General features: G+C 37.3%; 1 protein-coding gene across 8 annotated transcripts in view; it reads left to right on the top strand.

Moving 5' to 3' along the window:
- LOC124308992 (rho guanine nucleotide exchange factor 11) overlaps positions 1–22579 on the top strand; it is a 43448-nt gene that overhangs the window by 12414 nt on the left and 8455 nt on the right. For 6 of the 8 annotated variants that reach the window (XM_046772193.1, XM_046772189.1, XM_046772192.1 and 3 more), the window contains 15 exons: positions 2040–2269; positions 3199–3423; positions 3986–4222; positions 5093–5383; positions 5554–5685; positions 5766–5879; positions 6029–6127; positions 6224–6316; positions 6424–6617; positions 6704–6993; positions 7068–7244; positions 7434–7490; positions 18873–19014; positions 19752–19836; positions 20562–20614. In XM_046772193.1, the coding sequence (XP_046628149.1) occupies positions 2040–2269; positions 3199–3423; positions 3986–4222; positions 5093–5383; positions 5554–5685; positions 5766–5879; positions 6029–6127; positions 6224–6316; positions 6424–6617; positions 6704–6993; positions 7068–7244; positions 7434–7490; positions 18873–19014; positions 19752–19836; positions 20562–20614 (2419 nt within the window). The remainder of the gene's footprint in view (positions 1–2039; positions 2270–3198; positions 3424–3985; positions 4223–5092; positions 5384–5553; positions 5686–5765; positions 5880–6028; positions 6128–6223; positions 6317–6423; positions 6618–6703; positions 6994–7067; positions 7245–7433; positions 7491–18872; positions 19015–19751; positions 19837–20561; positions 20615–22579) is intronic. The other 2 variants (XM_046772195.1, XM_046772197.1) reach the window with 2 other exon arrangements.

Here is a 22579-nt window from a genome sequence, read left to right as displayed (position 1 = left end):
TGCCTATTAATCGGGTGAATATTTTCTGCTTTGCATCGATGATGTATGACGCGCGCGTATAATGTGTAAAGCTGAAGAGAACAAACAACTGAAACCGGACCCTCTTTCGCATTTGCGCAGCGAATTTCTTCGCACACAACACAAACAGGATGAAAAGAGAGAGAATACTTGACCTCCTACGGTTCAAGGGATACCTGCCAAGGATGTTCGTTTCAAGCCGAGAGCGAGCGGCTCTCAGATCGTGAAGGAATATTTAAATTTCGCGGTTCGACACGCGAAAATCTAATCTACGTTACGATATGTATTCGTTAGATGTAATTTAGAAGGGGCAAGGTTGATTTCTCAATTCCTGATTGTGCAAAAAAATAATCTAGAGACAAATTTTTTTGCGGATCGGTAAAATATAGAGTATTGAACAGTCGGGCTGAAGTTTATAACGTTTAATGCATATTTGGAAATAGTCGTTATTTTGCAACTTTAGGATTACTTGAAATTTAGTAAATGGTTAATACAGCATCGATACATTTAATGTTACTGGGTAACTTCAGCCTCGTACATTGAACAACGTTTTCGAAAGCGTAATAATTCACCATCGCGAATCTATTGGAGGATAGAATTTATTATGATGAGCATGTTGGAAACAGCGACGTTGCAACGTTTGTTTTCACAACAATATTTGGGTGCAATAAGCCATGTTTTGCGATCAATTGGATTGGGATGCTCGATATTGAAACGAGTCGCGCTATGTCTGTGAGTCAGAAATTCAAAATTACACCGGACAGCCATAGCGGTTGGGCTTGTGCTATTCTCGGAATCTAAACCAGTAGTCACTCGCGAAAATATTTTGTCGTTTTCTAGTGTGCGAATTTTCTATCCTTGTACATACCATTGCCCTCTGCAGAGGTGTTTTCAAACTTTTTTCACATAAAGCGACACCTGATTCGATCGCGAATCTCTCCCAAAATGCAGCAACACTCCAAAGAGACGTTTTTCAAGTTTCTTTCTCAATAAGCAATAGAAAATTTAAGTAATATTAATATTGTTGCAGTGATGGAAATATCTTACAAGTTACTATTTACTGTAATTATAGTTCTCCATGCTTAATTTTCTGGTTATTGCAACATCAAATCTATCTTGCTTTAGTCTGTTAGAACGTTTCAGTTGAATAAACCCTTATCATCTATTTATTGTTCAATTAATTAACACAAATCCATCGCAATGTTTACTAGAAAATGTAATACGAGTGACCGTTATCGAAAAGAATATTAAGTCTTATTGAATTTTCTGGTTAAAACAACAAAACTCATTTTCATTTTGTACCCAGAGATGTATTTTTCGATTTTCGTGCTTAGTCAACTTTTATAACAAGATAGTATTTTATGGTTTTGGAGTTGCTGATAACGAATCTGAAATCGAATTTAAAAAATTCAAAATGGCGGATCCTATATCGCAGACGAAAATTTCAAATTTGATCGCATCCGGTCAAAAAACTATATGCAGGGGTTATCGGGGTTGTTGATTAGTTTCGACATACTGAATTTTCAAAATCTGATTTCAGATTCGTAATCGGCGACCCCAAAAACCCCTCGACAGTATTCTTTCTCCGGATTCGATTAAATTTGTAATTTTGGTCCGCCATATTTGATCCGCCATTTTGAGTTTTAAAATCCGATTTCCGATTCGTCGCCAACGCCCGTAAAAACTTATAATTTATAGAGGTGTGACTTTCCCGGAAATGAATTATTCCTTCAATTTTCACGATTTCTGTCAATCAATTTGGTTTCTAACAATATTAATTTACATTATATCGCAATAATTACTCTCGAGAATTGAAAACTTATTTTAGTATACTGTCACAGATAGCAATAAACCGCAAAGAAATATATCTTCAAAGTTCTCTAAGTATACAAAAAATAGGTTGTAAAATAGGTGCTTAGAATACTTACCACTATGACTCAAAGGGTTAATAACCGCATAGTAACCACAGCTGGAAATTTACTCATCTCGTACCTTATAATGCATTCATGAATATCTTGCAGCCTCGACGCAGGTGGTTCTGACGGTGCAACAGAAGCCCTCGACGGGATTGCAGTCCCCCTTGACTGCCCACCAGATCCAAAGGCCAGTTAGCTTGTCGGGCTGCGGTACAGGCATGGTGTCTTTGCCTTCGCCCCCGACGTCGACACCGCTTCATCGTGCTTGGACGGCCCCCGCACCCTGCGGAGCCGCCCCTTCGACGGCCCGGATAACGGGCCCCCAACCCGTTGACGTAAGTCCCAAATCGCGCGGTGACTATCGATCGAAATCTGAGCCGACCGCGAGCGCCATCGGGCACCTTCTTCAAAGAAATCTTCTTCACCCCGCGACCATAGCATCACCTTCTACTTCTTCTTCTTCTTCTGTTTCCGATCCCATATCGTATATTTCACTAACACAACGGTCACCGAACGCTTCTAGCTCACCGTTGAAACCACGAAACGTAAGACTACTGCACCATACCTATAATACTTATTTTATTTTCTTCCAATTATACCTTTTTAGCTTATTATTTTTATGCCGAACAGTCTTTTTCGCTGTGTTCCATTCATGCCGCAAATATTTTCATCTCGAAATCACCTAGTCTTTTCAAGGTATTTCGATATTGAATATTTGATACAGTTGGCCTGCTGTTAAATTATTTTTTACTCACATCCTTTATTTGTTTGATTTTGTCCTATTCTTTATTACATTTCTTTTCTTTTTCCAACCTACGTATAATACGTAATGCTTTTTCTTTTATTACAGCATATTAACATATTGTATGCTTTTACTTTTTCTACATATTTTCCTTTATATTCAGATATTATTTTAATGTTTACGTACTGCGACGAATCAGACGATTATTGTATCAGTTGTCATTCGAACGGATCAATTGTAAGAATAGTTTTTTCGTTTGTTTGCTTTTTTGTTTATTTATTCTTTGCACATGGACTAACTCACTACTGGACAACCTTCTAGTGGCAACTGTAACTAATTTTATCTCAGTAAAAACGACTAATTGTCATTCTTTGAATTCATTCGACTGATTTTCGTTGAAAGATAAGATAAATCGATAGTTCAACACCGAGAAAAAAAAATTTAACTCTGATTGAAATAAATGCCGGAATTAGGAGAACCGTTGAACCACCATGGAGAAATGTAGATCTTGAAAATTTATAGCACGAGAAATTACGGCAGCTGGAAACACAGCGGGTAAACACCTTCCAGCAAATGCTGGAAACAGAACAACAATATCTTCAAATGTTACGTGACAATTTGGCAAAGGCTGGAGCCGGAGGAGGAGGAGAAAACAACGTTGCTACTTGGCAAACCGAGCTTGTCGGCGCCGAAAGGCGGGTTCGCACCCTTCAGGACCAGCTAACAGCAATAACGAACAACGGTCAGGTGCGTTCCTGGTTTTTGCATATTTTTTCTTATTAATTCTTGAAAAAACAGAACACATTTTAACTCAGTAATTAATACGCTTCGCTCTGGACTACGTACATGGAAAAGAATGTTTTTCCATTTTCATTTTGTTTTCCAATATAACTAGAAATTATTTAAATTTCTGCCCCGTATTTCAAACGACGAAAGCTGCTTCTTGTAAATAAATAAATGTACATAGGTTCGGAGCTACATGCTCCTTAACACTAACTCAGAGAAGCTTGGATAAAAATTTATCTTTCACGTGGTTTAATCGAACGATTGAGAGACGAATTTTTAAAGTGTAAAGAAACAATGACTCGTAATCCTCGCCTCACTTGTTTGGTCGGTCAAAGATTTTTATACGCGTATATATATATACTTGAAAATTTCATACACACGTTATAAATAAATATTATGCAACGTGCGAGTGATCAAGTAATTTATTTTTCATGCGAAACAAGGGTGTGAGATTGTCTCTGTATACGTAGCTAGGCTTTTGGCTAACCTCGCCTAACAGCTTTTTGTTGTGTCTCTATTACAGCTTTACTCGTTGGTAACAAACACTCCGCCTTCCCCAAACCGTTACTCACCTCCCAGCGACGTGCCGCCACCTTTACCCTCCCGGAAATCCCTCTCCGTGCAAAATCTCGCCCCTCCTCCGCTTCCTCCCAGACCTACACCAATGTCAAATACCCACAACACTGTCCAGTCGGACCTGGAGCGACATCAGCTGACCCATTTAACGCCCCCCGCCAACAGTCACGGTATACCTACCTCTGTAAGTAGCCACCTAATCACCTAATCAATCCAGACTTTCGTCGACTCTCTGCCGAACCGTGATTAAATTTTATTACAGATGGAAGTTTTCATCATTTCATCCATATATTTTATTACCACCATTTAAACAGTCATTTTTAATCGGAGAGTTTTTCATACAACGTCAGGTGTTGCCCACCACTTTTGTCTCGTGTCGTTCAAACGATACTTTGTATTCTCATTAAATATCGCTTTATAACACGTTATCGCTTATCATTTCTACATTTCCTAACATTGATCTGCAATAATTTTTTCTCATTGAAGCGAAGCTATCGGGTGGATTAAATTGTACGCTTTATATCGCTTTACATCGTATACTTTATACATATGTACATACGTCATGTGTTTAAAACTTGCTACTCATCTTTTGCAACAGGGGACGGGCAGGAACTCTATTTTAATTTTAGCATTGTTGAGCTTGGCCTCTTTTCACACCTGTTCTTTTTCCATTTTGATACGATCTGAAATATTGCCTCGCCACGAGTTTCTAAAGTTCGATAAATCCAGTTGACATGGTAAATAATAGCAAATATTAAACCCTTTTCAACATGATAAGTCCTTGTCGTACTTTCGTTAAGTCTAAATAGAATGGTGCAACGTTTCGTGATTTCAATCTGCGCGCCTATTCTTCCCATTGCCCCTCTGCCCTTTTTCCCCAAGTCGCAAGGATCGCGGTAAATCTATGTATAATTTGTAAATAATGCAAACTAACTTTTTTATCATTTCCAAATGTATTTCGTTCAAGACAACAATTTCACCGGGAAACATTTGCAATACAGTGTAACATTGTATCCAGGCATTTTAATGAACTGATTTATTCACGTGTCTACAGTTTTCTCAGGGTGCCAATCTCGGCTCCGCTGCACTAAATAAACATCAACGAACCAAGTCCAGCCCTGAGCAACTCGACAAAACGTACCTTCCGGCTCTGTCTCCTGCCGAAGCCAGTCGACGTCTCATCGCTTCCGAATCTATGAACGATCTGTCACGATCGAAATTTGGCCGACATAGTGGCATCGATTTGGATGATCCACCTCGTATTACACCGCCAGGCACTCCGCCACCTCCTTATCCTCAGTCCTCCGGATCGACCTCTGATCACGGATCCTCGACGATAAACGATGTGCGTAAGAAAAAAATAAAATAATCTGGTCAATTTAGGGTGTCCAGTGACCGGAAAAATACGAGCGTTTTCAAGTCCTGTGTTGTTGGACACCGTGGTCATGTTTGGGTCTTATTTCTCTTCGGACGACGTTACTAATTCTTGTTTTATTCATATTGTTTTTCGTGCAGAGCATCGGCGAAAGTTTTGTAACAGTTTCGCCTGTCAAACAAGCTGTACTAAATGAGAACAGCCCTGGTTTACCGCCGATTCAGCAGCCAATCATGTCCATGGAGGATGACGATATGAGCGACCAAGAAGTGGTGAGTGGAGTTGCGCTTTCCATGACTTTTCTTCTCGTGCTGATTTTTTCAAGCATTAACTTTATATTACTTTTATCCAGGGCCAACTCGAAGATCATGGTCCTTTCAAGTCCCTCTCGAGACTCTGGGAGCATCATGCCCATCTCGCTGTTTTTATCAACTACGTTCTCTCCAACAGCGATCCTTCCAGCCTGGTGAGTTGTTTGCACGATATTTTGATGTTTCATCGGTTTTTTTTGATTTTTGATTTCGAATAAAATTTACGAACAACGTAAATCTGTTTCAACAACAAAACACGGTAAATATTTCAATTTTTATCCATACCGAACCATTTATTTCACAGTTATTCTACCTAATAACAGACTTGTACAAGGAGGGAAATGCCAAAGAGATGAGAAAGTGGGCCTACGAAATACACTCGAGCTTTCTGGTACCCGGTGCGGTAAGTTATTAGAAAACTATTATACTTGAATAAATTTCTTACAAACATACTGTAGCTGATTTCAATCAATCACGTACGCTTCGATTAATTTTTCAGCCTCTGAGATTGAATAATGTTGACGAAAATGTGGCGAGGGAGATAGACGACGTTTTATTAAAAGAATCTGACAAAGAGGAAATATTGCGAAAGGTGACTCATTGCTTTAATTTTTAATCAAATACTTGTATTTTCTTCCTACACTCGTTAAATTTTGATTTGAATGAACTAAAGCAACGTCACATCATTTTTTACCACAGATATTCTGGAAAGCGAGAGCTCGAGCAAAAGAAGAACTAAACGAACAGCTGGCAGATTTTCAACAGAAACGAACCGCCGGATTGGGAACTTTGTTCGGACCAAGCGATGCTCAGCTGGACGAAAGTACAAACGATAAAACGAGAGAGGCGCAGGTCATCGACACCTTCCTTTTGCCAAAAATGGAGCCCTACCTGTGAGTGTGGCCGGTAATTTTGTTAGCCCAGCTTCGTCTTACTAAAATTGAGTTGTCTCGACATTTGTGTACCTAAAATTTCACAGGGAAGACACTGAGAAGGAGCGGGACGATTCTCGCGAGTTCACAACGGCCGCGGGTCTCGCTACCATATTGACGAAAATCTTCCAAGTACGAGCCGCCACTTTAGATCGATTTCCAACCTTCGTTTCCAAAGACAAGTCGAACTTCAAGGCCCGGCTTCTCACTGGGAAAACGAGGAAACTCACCGTTCGGGGACACCACTTTGTCGTTCATCAGTACTTTACAGTCACGTATTGCAATCACTGTCAACTTATTATTTGGGGAGTCGGTCCTCAGGGTTATCAGTGCAGCGGTGAGTCGAACGGATTCTCTTGCATCCCAAAGTTGTAATCATTTATTTCTATAATTGTGTTCATCCCTTTGCAGATTGCTCGCTCAACGTGCATCGTCAGTGCGTTCATGTCGTCGACGAAAATTGTCCAGGTCCCTTGGTGGTCAGGAAAGAAAAAGGTGATCGCATCAGTAAATTTATGGGCATAATTCGACCTGAGCGAAAACCACCATCGTCGCATCATCATCTCTCCCAGCATTTTTCACACAATCGTAAGAATGGTTTTTTCTCTCTATCCTGACACATGCTCGCGTTATGAAACAGTATTCGACAAACGATTTTATTTAGCATTTATCGAAAGATCTTATTCACTGTCGAGAATAGAGAATATCTAACGAAAAGTGTTGAAAAAAAAGACAAAAAAAAGAACATTGAATAAGCTAGTGTATTTTTGTTTCTAGTCGATCGAATTAAAAAATCCGAAGACGACAGCGGAGTTCTGACGGATGGCGAAAACGGTGAGTTATTGGTCGACGGTTTTCTCGTCTCTCCGAACGTAAAACATGCGAATCTCCTCAAAGAATTGAGATGCAACGTGTGACGTACATAATCGAGATCTAGCCTATTTTTGTCAATTTGCGAACACATCATTAAGACTTACTCAACTTGCTTAACTCTCTTATCTCTGCAAAAGTATAAAGTATACAGATAAGCTTATCTTTGCGGTCGTCAGAACGTCGGGGGAAAAAATCCCCAATCCCGATAGATCGAATATCGGCAGTATAACGCGTATCACCTTGTTGGTGACGATGAGGTTGCCGTCAGCTGTTAGTGAAACAGAAATATTGGACACTAATTGTCGTCATGCGGCATTTGCCATCTTGCTACAAACACTGCATACCATTAAAGTACAATAAATTATCACGGAAATATGCCGAAAAAGTGAAATGGTTCATCTATCTCGAAGGTCAGTCGGTCAAATATTTAATCAGCTTTGCACAGTCCTGCGTGTATGTACAATTGATCATTCTGTCCTCAACACAAACTCTTTCCGCGAACTAGTTATCAGCTTCGATCCGCTGCGAATATGTATGAAACATTGAAATAATAAGTTTTACGAATATCCCATTCATTTTCTTGTTTGGCAAAAAATAGTTTAATCCTTCTTTTCTACTTTTAACTTCGTTTCCGGCTAACGCATTCATCGCGATTCATTATTTTCGAAATAAACTTTCGATATTTGTCTGTGGGTGAGCATTATTATTGCCTCTCTATTGCGCGTCGTTATTTACCAGTGTTTGTATATTTCTCGATATGTTTTCGGTTAGATCACGTATCGGTAATGCGGCAGGGAGCCGGCAACACGCTTTGGTTCAATGCCAACGTCTGCATGTATCCACAGTCTCGCCTCGTACAAGAAATTCGAGACTTGCTACCGCTGCTGCACTTGGGAATTTAAATTAACATTTGCCAAACCTATTACACGTGCTCCTTCTGCACGTGCGAAAATAAACGATTGGCTTCTCACCGGACACACAAAACACAAAAGCTCGCAGGCATTTTCGAATATAATAACAAACTGGTTATACGAACGCGTTATAGACGAAGAAAATAGAAAGAATAAGCTCTGATTGAAGATTCGTCAGGTATAATCTTATAATCAATTAATTTTCCACTTGGAGTGTTTTCTAAAAAGTTTATACGCAAAGCAAAAGCTGTCTTCCGATTTTAAGCAAAGCAATAATTTAATGTTCATCAAGTCTTTGCCAACTTTGACCGCATTCTTCGTTACAATATCTGAGTTTTAATTTCTTTTTCGTGTTGGGAAAAAATACAACATTTTCTATGTGTTCAATTGTAGGGAGAAAATATAATATATAGAGTGAATTGCTAACGCCTGCATGGTCAGTTATCCGCTAAAATTTAACGCGCATGCGCTACGAATCGAGAGCAACTGTTTACCAGAGTGACCAACTGTCTCTAAACTAAAAAAATTTGATTGCTATCGGTGGCAGTTATGCTTGATTCACAAGGGTGAAAAATGTTGAGGCTAGAGACAGTTGGTCACCCTGGTAAAGATTTGATCTCGATTTGCAGCGCGTGCGCATTAAATTTTAACAGAGGACGAGTCATGCAGTCGTTAAAAATCCACTCTATACATACCTACGTATTACATTTTCTGCGGAAGCGTTACGTGTATCTACAAATTCGCAAATGTATCAGAAATGCGGCCGATTCACTGAGGTCATATTTGCAGTGATGACCGAGTGCATAACACGAGAAGATAAGAACGACCGCGCCGACGATGAGTAAAGAAAGATCTTGAAAGAAAGCGGGGAAATTATGCGATATTGTTAGTGCGCGTGCAGCACGTATAATGAAATGATTATTCACTTCTTTTTTTTTTTCTTTTTTCCCTTTCTTTCTTTCATTCTTGAATGTATCGTACACCTATGCATACGTATTGTGATCAAGAAATTTATATAAAATAATGTCTAATCAAGCCGCATCCTGTGGTGCCTTTGGTAGGAGAGTCGGGACTTCAAGTTCTAGATACGGTAAAAAGAATGAGAAAATGGGGCGGGGGGAAAAGTAAAGTAAGAGAAATATTTATTTCTTTTTATCTAAATCACTCGGACATTAACGTGAACGACGATTTTCAGTGTCGCACGAATTACGCCTGACCCATGTCTGACTTATACGCGTGTACGGATGAGTATTTTCATAATACCGAGGGCGTTACACTTGTCGGTGTATCTTCCACGTGACCGGGAGGTTCGGCGGATGGAAGAATATACTATATATAAACGGTGATTATTTTTAATCCCTCTCTCGCGGACGTCCGTATGCCTGCAACGCTTCTATACTCTTCGAAATGCTGGGGGAGCTTCGAACTTTCGAAAATAGTGCACCCGCGGCTATATAACGAAATTCCTCCTACGGATACACGAATTCCGGTGGGCAACGCGACGACTCGTTTCGTTAAATCCGCCCGATACGAGGTGCTGGAATTTCGGAGAGACAGAGGGATAGAAAGAGAAGAAAACTAGACAAAAAATTTCCCCCAACTCGGAGCATTTTTCTATAGACTTATACGTAAGTTGCACGCTTTCAGAATCGCTGTGTAACGACTCGATTCTCTTCGTAGTCGATTTGAAGTGTCTAAATTTTGTTCAACGATGGCAGTCGAGCTTCGATAAAGCCGAACGAGAAAAACCGAGCAATGAGAATTCAATATTTGTCTCCTAAGATTTGGAAAAATCGAGATATATCTGATTTAAATTTCTTTTTTCCACCGTCTAGTCTTGTTTCACGACTGCAGCTGCTTCGCTGTACTGGAACGGAAAAAAAGAAAACGATCATGCGTGTAATAACACGCGCAGAATTTTAATTATCGCGCAGCAGATCGCCAACGTTTCACGAGTATTAAACACGCGTTAAGAACACACCAGTTTGCGTCGTTGTCGTCGTTTCCTGTTCGCTGTTGTTAACACAGCCGAGATACGATAGTGTTCGAATATATGTAAGTTTGTACGCGTGTGTTGAATGTGCGGTAGGGACGGAGCAAAGCCTTGTCGTTCTTTCGTGGTTTCAGTCAGTCAGTCAGTCAGTCAGTCAGTATGTCCGTTTTCAAAGCGATAAACGTACCGTACCTTCTTTTACACCGTGACTCTGTCTAGTTATTATTTCTTAATTATGAGTTAAATTTTAAAAAGCAACCGCGTCAGCAAATCGTCTACGTCCGATATCTCCGAGTTTTGACAAAGTAGAAAGTTTTAGACGAAAATTTTAATCCGTCAGTGATATGTACGTACATATATATGTATATGTAAGCGAGTTAGAACTGTTAAGTGCTTGCGAAATACTCGCACTAAGAAACAGTGATTAATTTATCGTTTCAACGTGGTTTCGTACTTTACGACGTTTAATAAAAATATCGATGTGTCTTTACCAACAATTCAGTGACGGGGTAATTTTCACTATAAAAAGATAAAAATTAAATGAAATAAGAGGGACAGAAAATAATTATTACGTGTTTGATTTAGACACGAATCGACGGGGAAAAATGGAACAGTGACAAACGGGGTTCTTCCAATGTGTGAAAAAAATTAAATAAAAATCCAATTTTATTCGCGATTTGAATTTCTCGCGACAGGAGATAATAATATCAAAATTACATATAAATATATGTGTATATATATATATATTTTTTTTTTTCATTTTCTCATTCATGGAAAATAACCAAAAATCAACGTATCCGTTAAACACTTTGGCGAATATTTTACACGATATCTGTCAAAAACCGCGGATATTTGTTCCGCAATCGGTGGGTTGGCACGTGGCTGAAATATTGGAAAACCGGAAACGTCGAAGGACTGAAAACCCCGAAGGGGCGTGAAAATCAGGAAGAAACATTACCGTCGAAGATCGTCGAGGTCGGAAATAACGCAGGGAGTACGAGGGAAACAAGGGAGAGAGAAAGAGAGAACAGGAATAAATAAATAGATATACAGGAACGTGGAGGAGAAGAGACGGAGAGATAGAGAGACACAGATGTTGGAGATAGAATTACGAAGAGGAGTAGGAGAAGGAATCGGCGGGGGAAAACTGGAAGAAGAGGAGAACCGAATGAGAGTGGGAAAAACTTTGGACATGTCTCCCCACCCCCGAAACAACGTCGTTACCGGCACTTCCTCTTCATCTTCTTCTCCGTCTTCATCTTCCTCACCCCTTATTAGCGGCTTCAGTCCGTTCAGAATATCATCGGAGAGCTACATGAGAAAATTTTCCCGCAAGTCGCCAAAGATCGATGGTATATATATATATTTATATATATATATATATATATATATATATATATATATATACATATATATGTACCGTTAATGTTAATAGTCAAACACCGCACTGCGTTATTTTTCTTTCTTCTTTTTGTTACTGTTTATTTTTTATTTTATTTTTTTTATTTTCTTTCCTTTTTCATTGACGTAAATCAATCTACCCCAGGGACTAATAAAACTCTTCCATTCATCGTATCGCATTCTTGTTCTTCTCTCTTCCCTTTGGTGTTTTTTTTTTTTTTTCCTTCTTCTTCGTTTTGTGCCGCGAATTTATATTCCATTCTTTCTCGTATCTACGCCAGAGCTAGCTTCTTTGTTTATCTCTATTCTTCGCGTGTTTATCGTTTCGCGTTTTTGAGACTCACTGCGATGTATTGTGTATATTTTACATACAGGGTGTCCCAATTTAAATGACGCATTGCGTTTTCAACCGATCTGATTAATTGTTCAATTGGAAAATGTTTCATTCAATAGCTGTACGGTTCAGAGTGGGACACGTGAAAAATTTTTAATGGAATAAGAATATTTGAGTTGAAACAAAAGTGTGTGATTCCATTAAAAAAAAAAAAAAAAAACTGGTCCATCCTCCGCGGCATCACCAGTTATTGAATCATTAGGTCGGCTGAAAACGTAACGCGTCTTTTAAATTGGCACACCCTGTACGCATTTGTATATATAAAGAGATGTGTATTACAAGACTAATTCGCGGAAAGATAAATGAGCGAGAACTCGAGAGAAGAATAAATAAAGAAGAAAGAGAGAGATGAAAAGTAAAAGACACATGCTGGTGATAATATGGAAGAGTATAATTAGACCTGGTCGTTGGGAAATAATATAAACAATAAAAGCAAATATGTATGATAAAATGAAATGGAAAACGTGAAATCGTTATGTAAATAAAAACGAAAAAACTAAACGTCAACAGCTAAACCCGAGGAGGAGAAAAGTGTCTTTGGAATCGTGAAACTTCCATCCGAAATATTGACAGGAGTGAACGAGAGAATATCAAGAGAAACTCTTCAGGTTGTCGGCATTACGGATAGCAAAGTTATATCGCCGACTAGCGCAACGACAAGGGATAACAATAAAGTGGTAAAAATATCCAAGGCTAAGACCAAGGCTAAGTCTAAGTCAAAGTCAAAGTCCCTGAAGAGTTCGAGGTCCTCGTCGCTGTACAGCAAAAATTCAATCGCCGGCAGAGTTTGGGAGAGATTAGGAGCCGTGAGGAAGACGAGAAGCGCCGGTGACATCGCTGATGCGGAGGAGGATAGCGAAATTGTTATTTGCTTCGACAAAATTATACCACCACCCCCTTCGCCTTCTTCGTCCGTCGCCAAGGAGGAGGAAAAATTGAGACAAGGTTTTTTTCTTAGGATTTTTTTACTTTGAAGGGTTGGTTGAAAAGAAAAGAGATGAGGGAAAATTGAGATCGTGTGAATGTGATATTAGAAACGATAGGAATTTGATTATAGTGTTTTTTGAAAGTATTGTCATCGTTTTGTAATTCGGGAATAAGGAATACGAGGTAATGTTTTTTTTTTACAGTTTGCAAATTCTTCAAAATTGGGGCTGGGGTTGAAGGTCAGAAGTTGGAAAGTACCCAAAGCACCTAATTCCGAATTGTTTGGGTAAAGAAATCGAACTCTGGAGAAACGACAAAGTTTCGAATGGTCGAAAAGCCGATGGCTCAAAGTTCCGAAATGGAACATTTCGAACATTCAAGTTTCGATGGAGTAAAATTCCGACAAATTAAAATATATTCGCACAGCGTGGTTTGCTCGACGAGTGGGTGTAAAAAATTGGAAAAACCGAAAATACAAAGCACTAAAATTTCACCGAGCCAGAAATTTACGGAACTGAAAATCTTCGATCATTCGGAATATTGACGTTTCGGACAATCGAAGTTTCTCATTCTCGCACTTTCGGAACTTTGATTTTTCGTCAAAGTTTGATTTCCTTGCTTAAAGTTTCGCCAAAAAAAATTTGCAACTCTTGAAATTTGTTATTTCAACCCCGCACCCCGGAGTGGTGTAAAAAAAAAAAAAAAAAAAATGAAGAATAAAAAAATTCACGCGAAGCGATGAAGCATGTTTTTATTTTGAATTTTCTTCGCAATGTCGTGACGAATTTGTTGATTTTTAGCATACAGCGAATTTTGATTCATGACTTTATTTCCGTATTTCTTTTTTCTTTTTTTTTTTCCTCTTTACTCATTATAAATCATGCCTTTATACTACAAGGAAACAAGCGATTAAAGACCAACAATACGTATGAATTTACTTGTGTACGTGTATAACAATTTACGGTATATATGCAATATATGTATACACACACACATACGATATATATACGTGTATGTAATGAAATAATACGAACCAAGGCGGGGGACGTGTGATTCGTCAGGGGCGTTGAATAATGTGACGGTTATATTATAAATATAGAAGGATGAAGAAGGAGAATGAGAAAAGAATAAAGATTGATCAGTTTTTCAGCTGACGTTCTCCCTCTCAGCTACATATGTTTTTTTTTTTTTTTTTTATGTACGTATATGCGTGCCAGCTTAAAACGCTTCTATTTATGTAACAAAAAAAAAAAAAAAAACGTAATTATGTAATAAGTTACACGCGATAGATTCTTCTCTCGAGTTTATAGAATGATCGGCCCTGCAATTGGTAATTAAATCATTATGATAAATCTCTTATAAATCGTAAAATGAAAATTGTTTCAGTTACTCCGTATCCCCAAAGTTTTGGGACATTTTTTTTTTTTTTTTTTTTTCTTCCCTCATCGCATTACGTGTATCTTCAAGTCTGTATAATTTTTTTATATTTCATTAGTCGGTGGGATTTTCATTTTACAGCAAGATAGCGATTATTATTATTATTGTTGTTGTTCTTGCCCCCCCCCCCCCCCCCCCCCCAAGGAATCAATTCGGAAATTTTCACCACGTATTAGCTGCATAAAAAGCAAGTAATAAATAAAAAGGAAATTCGTGTTTTTTTTTTTTTCTTTTTCTTTCTCCCTCGCTATTTTAGTACACTTTGATTGTTTTAAATTAACAAACATTATACACAATACATATATTCCTTGTTATCTAAATTTTTGACGAAACTAATTCAGAGAGAGAGAGAGAGAGAGAGAGTAAAAAATTGAACGTGCGGTGATATTCTGAAAAAGTTTTTGAATGCCTGATTTTTTTTTTCTATTTTCTATTCTAATTCATTCATTCATTGATCGAAAATTGAACGAAACAAGAAAGAAAGAAGCTGACGGAATATAGCGTGTTATAAAAGAATGTAAAAAGATGACGAAATGAAAAAAAGAAGGCAATGAAATGTAAGAGCTTCGAAAAAAAAAAAAAAAAAAAATAGAGAGAGAGAGAGAGAGAACTCGAGGCAAGAGAAACCCTGTAAAATGTTAAAAATAAATAATCGATAAGTGCAGGTATGTTTAATACCACGTGTTAAATGTAAACAGAAATCTATTTTGAAACGTCAACAAGCCGCGGGGAATATCTATATAATCTAAGGTCTATAAAAGTCTACCAGCGACTGACTGACTGACTGCAAAACTCCGGAAAACGGGATGAATGAAAAGAGTTGCCTGCCTGCCTGCCTGCCCGGCACGGTGATGATGAATAATTATAGGATACAGAAATCCCATACCAGTCGAGAAGTCCTTCAATCATCAATTACGCTATCCGCGTTTCATACCGACTGGAACGAAAATAAATGACGAGAAAACATTGAAAGGGGTAAAGGAAATAATACGCCTCGCGCAAATTGCGAAATTATGGTCCGGATGCATTCCTGAAGGTGTAATAATTTCTTCGCGGTGTGAGGGGGGAGGGGGGGGGATGCAAATGTCGCGGTATTTTCAAATTTTATTGTCGTTGCAGCTCTGTAAAGTTTGACGCGATACTATTATTATATTATATATATATATATATATATATATATATATATATATATATATATATATATATATATATATATATATGTAGGGTGAAAAACGGATGTGCGGAATGCAGAAGTAGACCGCAGGAAGGAAGAGAGATTAGATGTGCTTCCGTGGATCGCAGCCTCTTCGTATAATATAAAACCGTTTCACATTTATTCTAAACATATTCACTGAGAAAAATTTCATTTGTCACGGTAACTAGATAAATTCGGTAAAACAGGCATCGTTGAAAAAACTGTTTGAATATTGTTGGAATTTTTAGTATTGTTACTTTTTTAGTTAAACGAGGCTTTAACGTCAATTTATCGTTGCACGAGCGTTAAATTTTCGCAACAGTTGCAAGAAAATCCAGCAACAGTGATCGTAATGAGAAAGAATAGCAACGGATACTAGACTTTTTGGTTACAGCTAGAAAACTAATTTTCATTTTCTACCTAGAACTATATTTGTCAATTATGAATAAAAAAGCAAAACTCTTTACATCCCAAAAAAAAAATTTTAAATTGCTAATAAATTTTGTTAAGTCATCCCGATCGCTGGTTGTATGTTTATAATAAAATACCGCGAGTCCTGCAGGGATCGAGGATATTCTTCGAGTTATTATTCATCCGCGACGGTTTTTCCCCGCAGCAGGAAACGACGATTACGATGAAACGGAGTCAGCGAGAACGGCCATAAAATAGCAGCGCGGTTCTTTCATGCACGTAAGCTTCGGCGCCTTCGTATAAAACGATTCCACGGTAATATTGCCCGTCTATATTTAGAAAGACGGTCTTGCGCTAGCTCGCCTCTTGTTAGAATGTATGTTGTATGTACGTCGATCGGCGTCCCGACGCCCCCAACCTTCCTCAAACTTGCGTAGTACGATAACTCTCTCATTGGAAACAACCTCGTGATTGAAAAATATTCGAAACAAGGTGGCTAATGGTTTGGTTTTTATTCCTTTATTTTCTTTCAAGACAATTAATCGAAAAAGCTGTAAAAAAAAGAAAGAAAAGAAAAAAATTGATTTTTCACCAATAATTTTCGAGCCAGAACCTTTAAACGCTTATCGGAGCGGTATTAATTATCTTTTTTACACTCACCCTCGCTTTTCGTCACACTTTTACAGTCTTCATTCGTTCGTTTTGCAAATTTCCAGATTTTTCCTTCTCGACAAGAAATAAACGACAATGCGAGTGAATTTTATCCTTATAAATTGACGCTCGCTTCTCGACCTGGAAATCCGAAAAACTTGGAATGATCGTGAATTTTTGTCGGATAAATCGCGGAAAAGTCTGGGATTTTTATTTATTTTTTTTCTTGTATTTTGGGGGGAAAAAAAAAAAAAACTGCGATATTCGAAACTCGCAACTTTTACATCGTTCCGTATGTTACAGTTTCCGTGAATTATGCACAATGCGTGATTTAGTTTTGAATGAAAAATTTTAATATCTAAGAAGCGAAGTAAAAAACTTAAAAATTAAACGAACATCGGATACAATCCAAAAATTATGGGTGACTCTGTAACGTTTATTATGTAAATTTTCTACTATGATCGGTAAAAAATCTTTACCGAATCGCATGGTAACAAACAATAACGCTTGATACAGGTAATTAAAAAAAAAAAAAAAAAGATGAAAGAATAATATTGATTGTCCGGTTTTGAAAAACGAGCGAACGTCCATGTACGTTATAGGCGATAGAAAAGCCTTTGAGAGTATAAATAAATCAATCGATTCCAACTTCCATTTCGCGAATTATTAAAAGGACGAATGGCTTTGGGGCTGTAAACTTCTCCACGTTTCAATAATATATCTGTATGGATAGATAACGCACTCGCGTTTCGGTTACGAACGATCGAGATAAAAAACTACTCAATACGCCTTAGCTGCTGTTGTATTTGAGGATGCCCGATATCGCTTCGGTATCTTCGAATTTCGAGTGTGCTTTTAGCCCGAGCCTCTGCCTCCCATTATAATATACGAGCCTCTCTATATCGTCCCGTTTCTCTTATCCGCATCCCCTCGTATTTTTCCGAGTGTTTTATGCTTACCTACCTGTAATAATACGGTTAGAAAATACAACGCGCAATTTAATTACAATACTATTACTTATTACGTTACGTACGTGCGATGTGTAATAACAATAACACGATAGGTTTCGCGATTAACAGTGACCATAATTTGGCAATGAAATCTCGGGGTTAATATACATCCGTTGAAATATTATTTAAACGCAACAAACATGTTCGGTTGATTTTATAAAACGCAGGAAGCAAAATGTTTCGGTAACGCCTGAGAAAAGGTTTCGCATCGGAATCCCACAGATTTTGTTCCGATTGCGAAATCAGTTCTGCACAGTGAAATCGTATCGTAAAGATTTGAAAATTATTGTTTAATCGTTGTGACTGACAAAATTATCGTTTTATTGTAATTTATGCTGCACGAATTGAGCGCCACGTCGAACAATGACTAAGAAATATGCCGTTGCGAATTGACAGGTCGATTCAACGATGTTGGATCACGAATGATTTTGTTCTGCTGATTATACCGGACGGATGCCCGAAACCCCTGCCAATAATTGCTAATCTTACTTCTCTTGCGAGAAAGGATTTTTAACGCGTTACGCAAAGTATTTTGCCACTTCGACAAAAATTCTTACAAATTAACGACGTAAAGTGTTATTTGATAGCGTTAATCAATTAGTAGCTCTCACGATTTCGTCAATTTTACTAATCCTTATCCACCGAATAGATTTCGTGAACTGTACGAAGCGATTTGGTTTAATCTACCGGAGCGTGTTCAATATTTTGATAATACCACGGAAAGAGTATTGTTTCATCGAATAGACTGGATTAAAATCGAGATTTCGTATCCATAAGTATATATTTTCTAGACAATATAAATTTTTTTTTTTTTTTTAGCAATTTTGAAACAACTACTTTACATTAACTTTGGTATTTACAATAAAATATTGCGTTCCCACGAGAAACTATTCTACAAAATGCGTTTGCGAATTGATTTTTTTTTTTTTTTTTTTTCTCAAGTAAAAACTTTTCTCCGATCGCAAAATTTCCAATTTTTATACGATGTTAATCGTCACCTCGTTTCTGTTTAGGAGATCACCGAGGCGGTGGATTCGGAACCGGAAGCGCTGGCGGTAACAGCGAACGAGGACGAGGCGGTTCCGGTTACGGAACGGGGGCGGAACACGCCGAAAGTATGGACGACCCTTCGTCGAGGGAAGACATCGCGGAAATGTACGCAAACCTTGAGACCTGATATGTAAAATTAATTGCAAACTCTTGCTGAAACTAATCTTCGACGCACTGAGAAAAATTTCGTTCCTCACAGTTGATGTAGAAAATTCTGATAAAATTTTCAGAAAATTTGAAACTAAATTATTCCACAATTAGATAACTATTTTACGTTCAATGCGATTATGCTCTGCCAACGTTGCATTTTTTGAACATGTCAACTTTGAATCGGGTTTTTTTTTTTTTTTTTTTTTTTCCCTGAACATACTTTTTCAAGTTAATACGAATTTTTCGTTTCATCAATATCGAATTATCGTTATAAAAGGATGATAATAGTACAAACTAAATTATTGTTTTTTTTTTTTTACCCGGAACTGTACTTTTCGGTTGGAGAAAAAAAAAAAAAAAAAGAAGAAGAAATAAAGAAAAAAAGTTAAAAACCGTATATCAACTGCAACCGGAAATTTCTCTCCGTGCAATTCTGCGGCTCGATCGATCACAGCTTTTGCACTTATACATATATATATATATAAATATAAATATATATAAAATCAATAGAAACGAAACGCAAATTGTGCTCGATAGATTTTTTTTTATTTTTTCTACTTTTGCAAAATTATTTCCCCGTATTTGTCGACCGTATGTACTTGTAGTAGATATATATATATATATATGTGTGTGTGTATGTATATATTAATTTATGTATTAATTTATACGCTTTTGGTATTGCGATTACTTAGGTTGCAGCAAAATATTCCCAGTAAGCCAAAGACATCAACTATAAACAGGTCTGAAAGTTACAAGGAGCAGCGGTTACACCATAAGGTAATAAAAAAAAAAAAGAAAAAAAAAAAGAAACGTCATCTGCGTTAATGACGGAAAAATTTCACAAAAACGGCACCGACGTGAATTCGATAACTTTTTTCAATCGTTGATCGGTATCGATTACATTCAATACGATTCGACTGTACGCGAATTAGTCAACGATTTGACATTTAACGAACGCGTGCGTCTTATCGCATATCTTTTTTTTTTTTTTCTTTTATATTTACTTATATATATATATAATCGGCGGAGCAACAGGTGGTTGATTTGTTTACCGGTACGCTTCTCGTTGCGCGTATCAGAGGTCTTGTATACCTGTGTCAAGTTTCGGACCAATTAGCAATTTGATCGTTCGAATCGACCCCTTAAATTCCTCGTTCGCTTACACAATTACACCCGACGGCGAAAAGGAAGAAAGAATAACAAAGAATCGTGTCGCGTGATTGCTCTTAAATTTAATGCCGTTTTTTTGTTTTTGTTTTCCTTCAGTTTTCTCTTTCTACATTTTTCTGTTGTTACAAAATTTTTTTTTTTTTCGTTTCACACCGTTTTTTCAACTCACTCGCGTTGATTCTAAAATAAATCGTCTTACATTCCAAATTATAGGTCGTTTTTCGATCTTATAACCTCCGCCATTTTACTTTTTTTTTCTTTTTTTTTTTTCATCATTATCACTATTATTATCAAAAGATGGAACAAAAATTCACTGCAATTCTCTATTTCAGCGACATCAGCGTGAGAAACGGAAAACCAGCGACCCGAATCTCTCCAAGACAAAGTGAGTCTTCCTTTTCTTTCATTCTTTACAATTATTCCATAAGGTGTATTATTTTTTTTGTTTTCTCCGTCTTTTTTTTTTCGCTTGCGTACTCTTGATCCCATTTATTATCGTTCTTGCTGTTATTGTTACTGTTTAAACTTATTTGTAATCGTGACTCTTGTCCGATGAATTGTAATTTTTTTTTTTTTTTTTTTTTTCACCAAGGGTCAAAGAATTTGCAAACTCATTGTCGGTTGAATGAACGTAAAAAAGAGTGTGTAAAAGAGAGTCGAAAGAGATAGAGAGGGAGTGATAAAAAGAGAGACGAAATGTTTTCGCATATCATATCCCCTAAGTCACAGTGAAACATACAATATGTATATTGTATAATTAGACGCAATTAACGTCAATTGCTACGCGCATATATAACGCGTATACAAGTTATGCGTACATTACATGTACATTTACATACGTAAGTAAAGAAAACTGCTGTGGAATTCGGCACTGTAATTGGCTTATTCGGCACTTGAAATTCTTTTCGAAAAGGCAAGTCGAAACCTGCCCGGTAGAAAAAAAGGAAACTAAGGAAATGGTGAAATTCATTGTTTTCGCTTGTTTAGTATTAAAAAAAAAAAAAGAAAAAAAAAAGAAAAAAGAAAACAGAAAAATGTTTTTAAGTGAGCGTAACAGTCTCGAAGGAGTTTGACAAAAAAAAAATATGAAAATGTAGTTAGGTAAAATGTGAAAGAAAAAAAAAAACTTTGACAAGTCTGACGATTCTATATTTCGGCTTATCTACTAATTTAAAGTCCGCATTAATTATGTGAATACACATTTTTTACTTCAATCATATTCATTCCTTATTCGGTTTCTCTACGTAAAGTATAACCTGTAATGTTTGGAACCAGAAAATGTTGTTTCTATTTTCCATCCATTACTTTCTCAAGTCTGTATTTATTATATGTGGATATTTCTTAATTTTGTAAACATAATTTCAACCGAGCCCGCGATCTAAATTTTTTAATAATTTCTTCCGTAATTTGTGCAGGCTTCTATATCATCCTTGTGAAAATTTTCACCCCTCCGGCTCTAAACGATATTTTCGAACTTTGATCGTAACCGTGTTCCGAAATAGTGATTTATCACGAACCACGCCTGCGGCAAAAGGAAGAATTCCAATTCAACTTCTTTTCAAGCGCGAGTGTTGCGGCGGCGTGTCGCTTGTTGTATCACGGAAGGTTCGTCGTATATATAAGGTATAGATTTTTCGACCACCTCTCCGCCTCTCCTCTACACAGGTATAACGTCACATCTACATATACATGGGTATATGTGCGTATACGGGGCATTCCATGCCAAATCGACCACGGTCTGACCCTCGACCTCTTGGATATGGTCCACCAATTTTTTTACTCTCGTTCCAAGTATCAAAAGCGCTGCAATTTTTTATTCGCATATTTTTTCTTTAAAGAAATTCCTTTGAAATTCAATCACACAGTTTCCACAACTCAATATTTTTACCTGGATTTCGTTAATCGAGTCGGTTTTTCGGGTCGCGGTTCACGAATCTGAGGTCACAATTAATAATAAACCGTGATAATGCTTCGGGGCATGAAAATTTTTGTGTCTGAAAGGGTTGGTCGTAAAATAAAATTGTTAGTCAGAGGTCGAAATTATATCGTGTTAAAGTTGGTAAGGTTATCGTAACGATTCCACGCTTCGTAAAAACCGTTATTTCGATATTTTGGAAAAGTAAAATTTCAAATTCATTAAACCGTAATGGGGAAAAAAAAAACGTTATTTTTCGTTCTCAGTTCCTTTAAAATCATTGTTGAAATCTGGGGTTACACGAGGATAATAAAGATCGTTTGAAGTTCTAAGTGATACGGTTAGTAAATGAAAATTTAAAAGAAAAAGAAGAAGAAGAAAAAAAAAAAATACGGTCAAATAGATGGAAAAATATAAATTAGACTACGTTTCAGG

This window comes from Neodiprion virginianus, chromosome 7 (assembly GCF_021901495.1).
Source record: "Neodiprion virginianus isolate iyNeoVirg1 chromosome 7, iyNeoVirg1.1, whole genome shotgun sequence".
NCBI classification, from domain to species: domain Eukaryota; kingdom Metazoa; phylum Arthropoda; class Insecta; order Hymenoptera; family Diprionidae; genus Neodiprion; species Neodiprion virginianus.
Note: the sequence above shows the minus strand (reverse complement) of the source record. Positions and strands in the feature narration are given on the sequence as shown.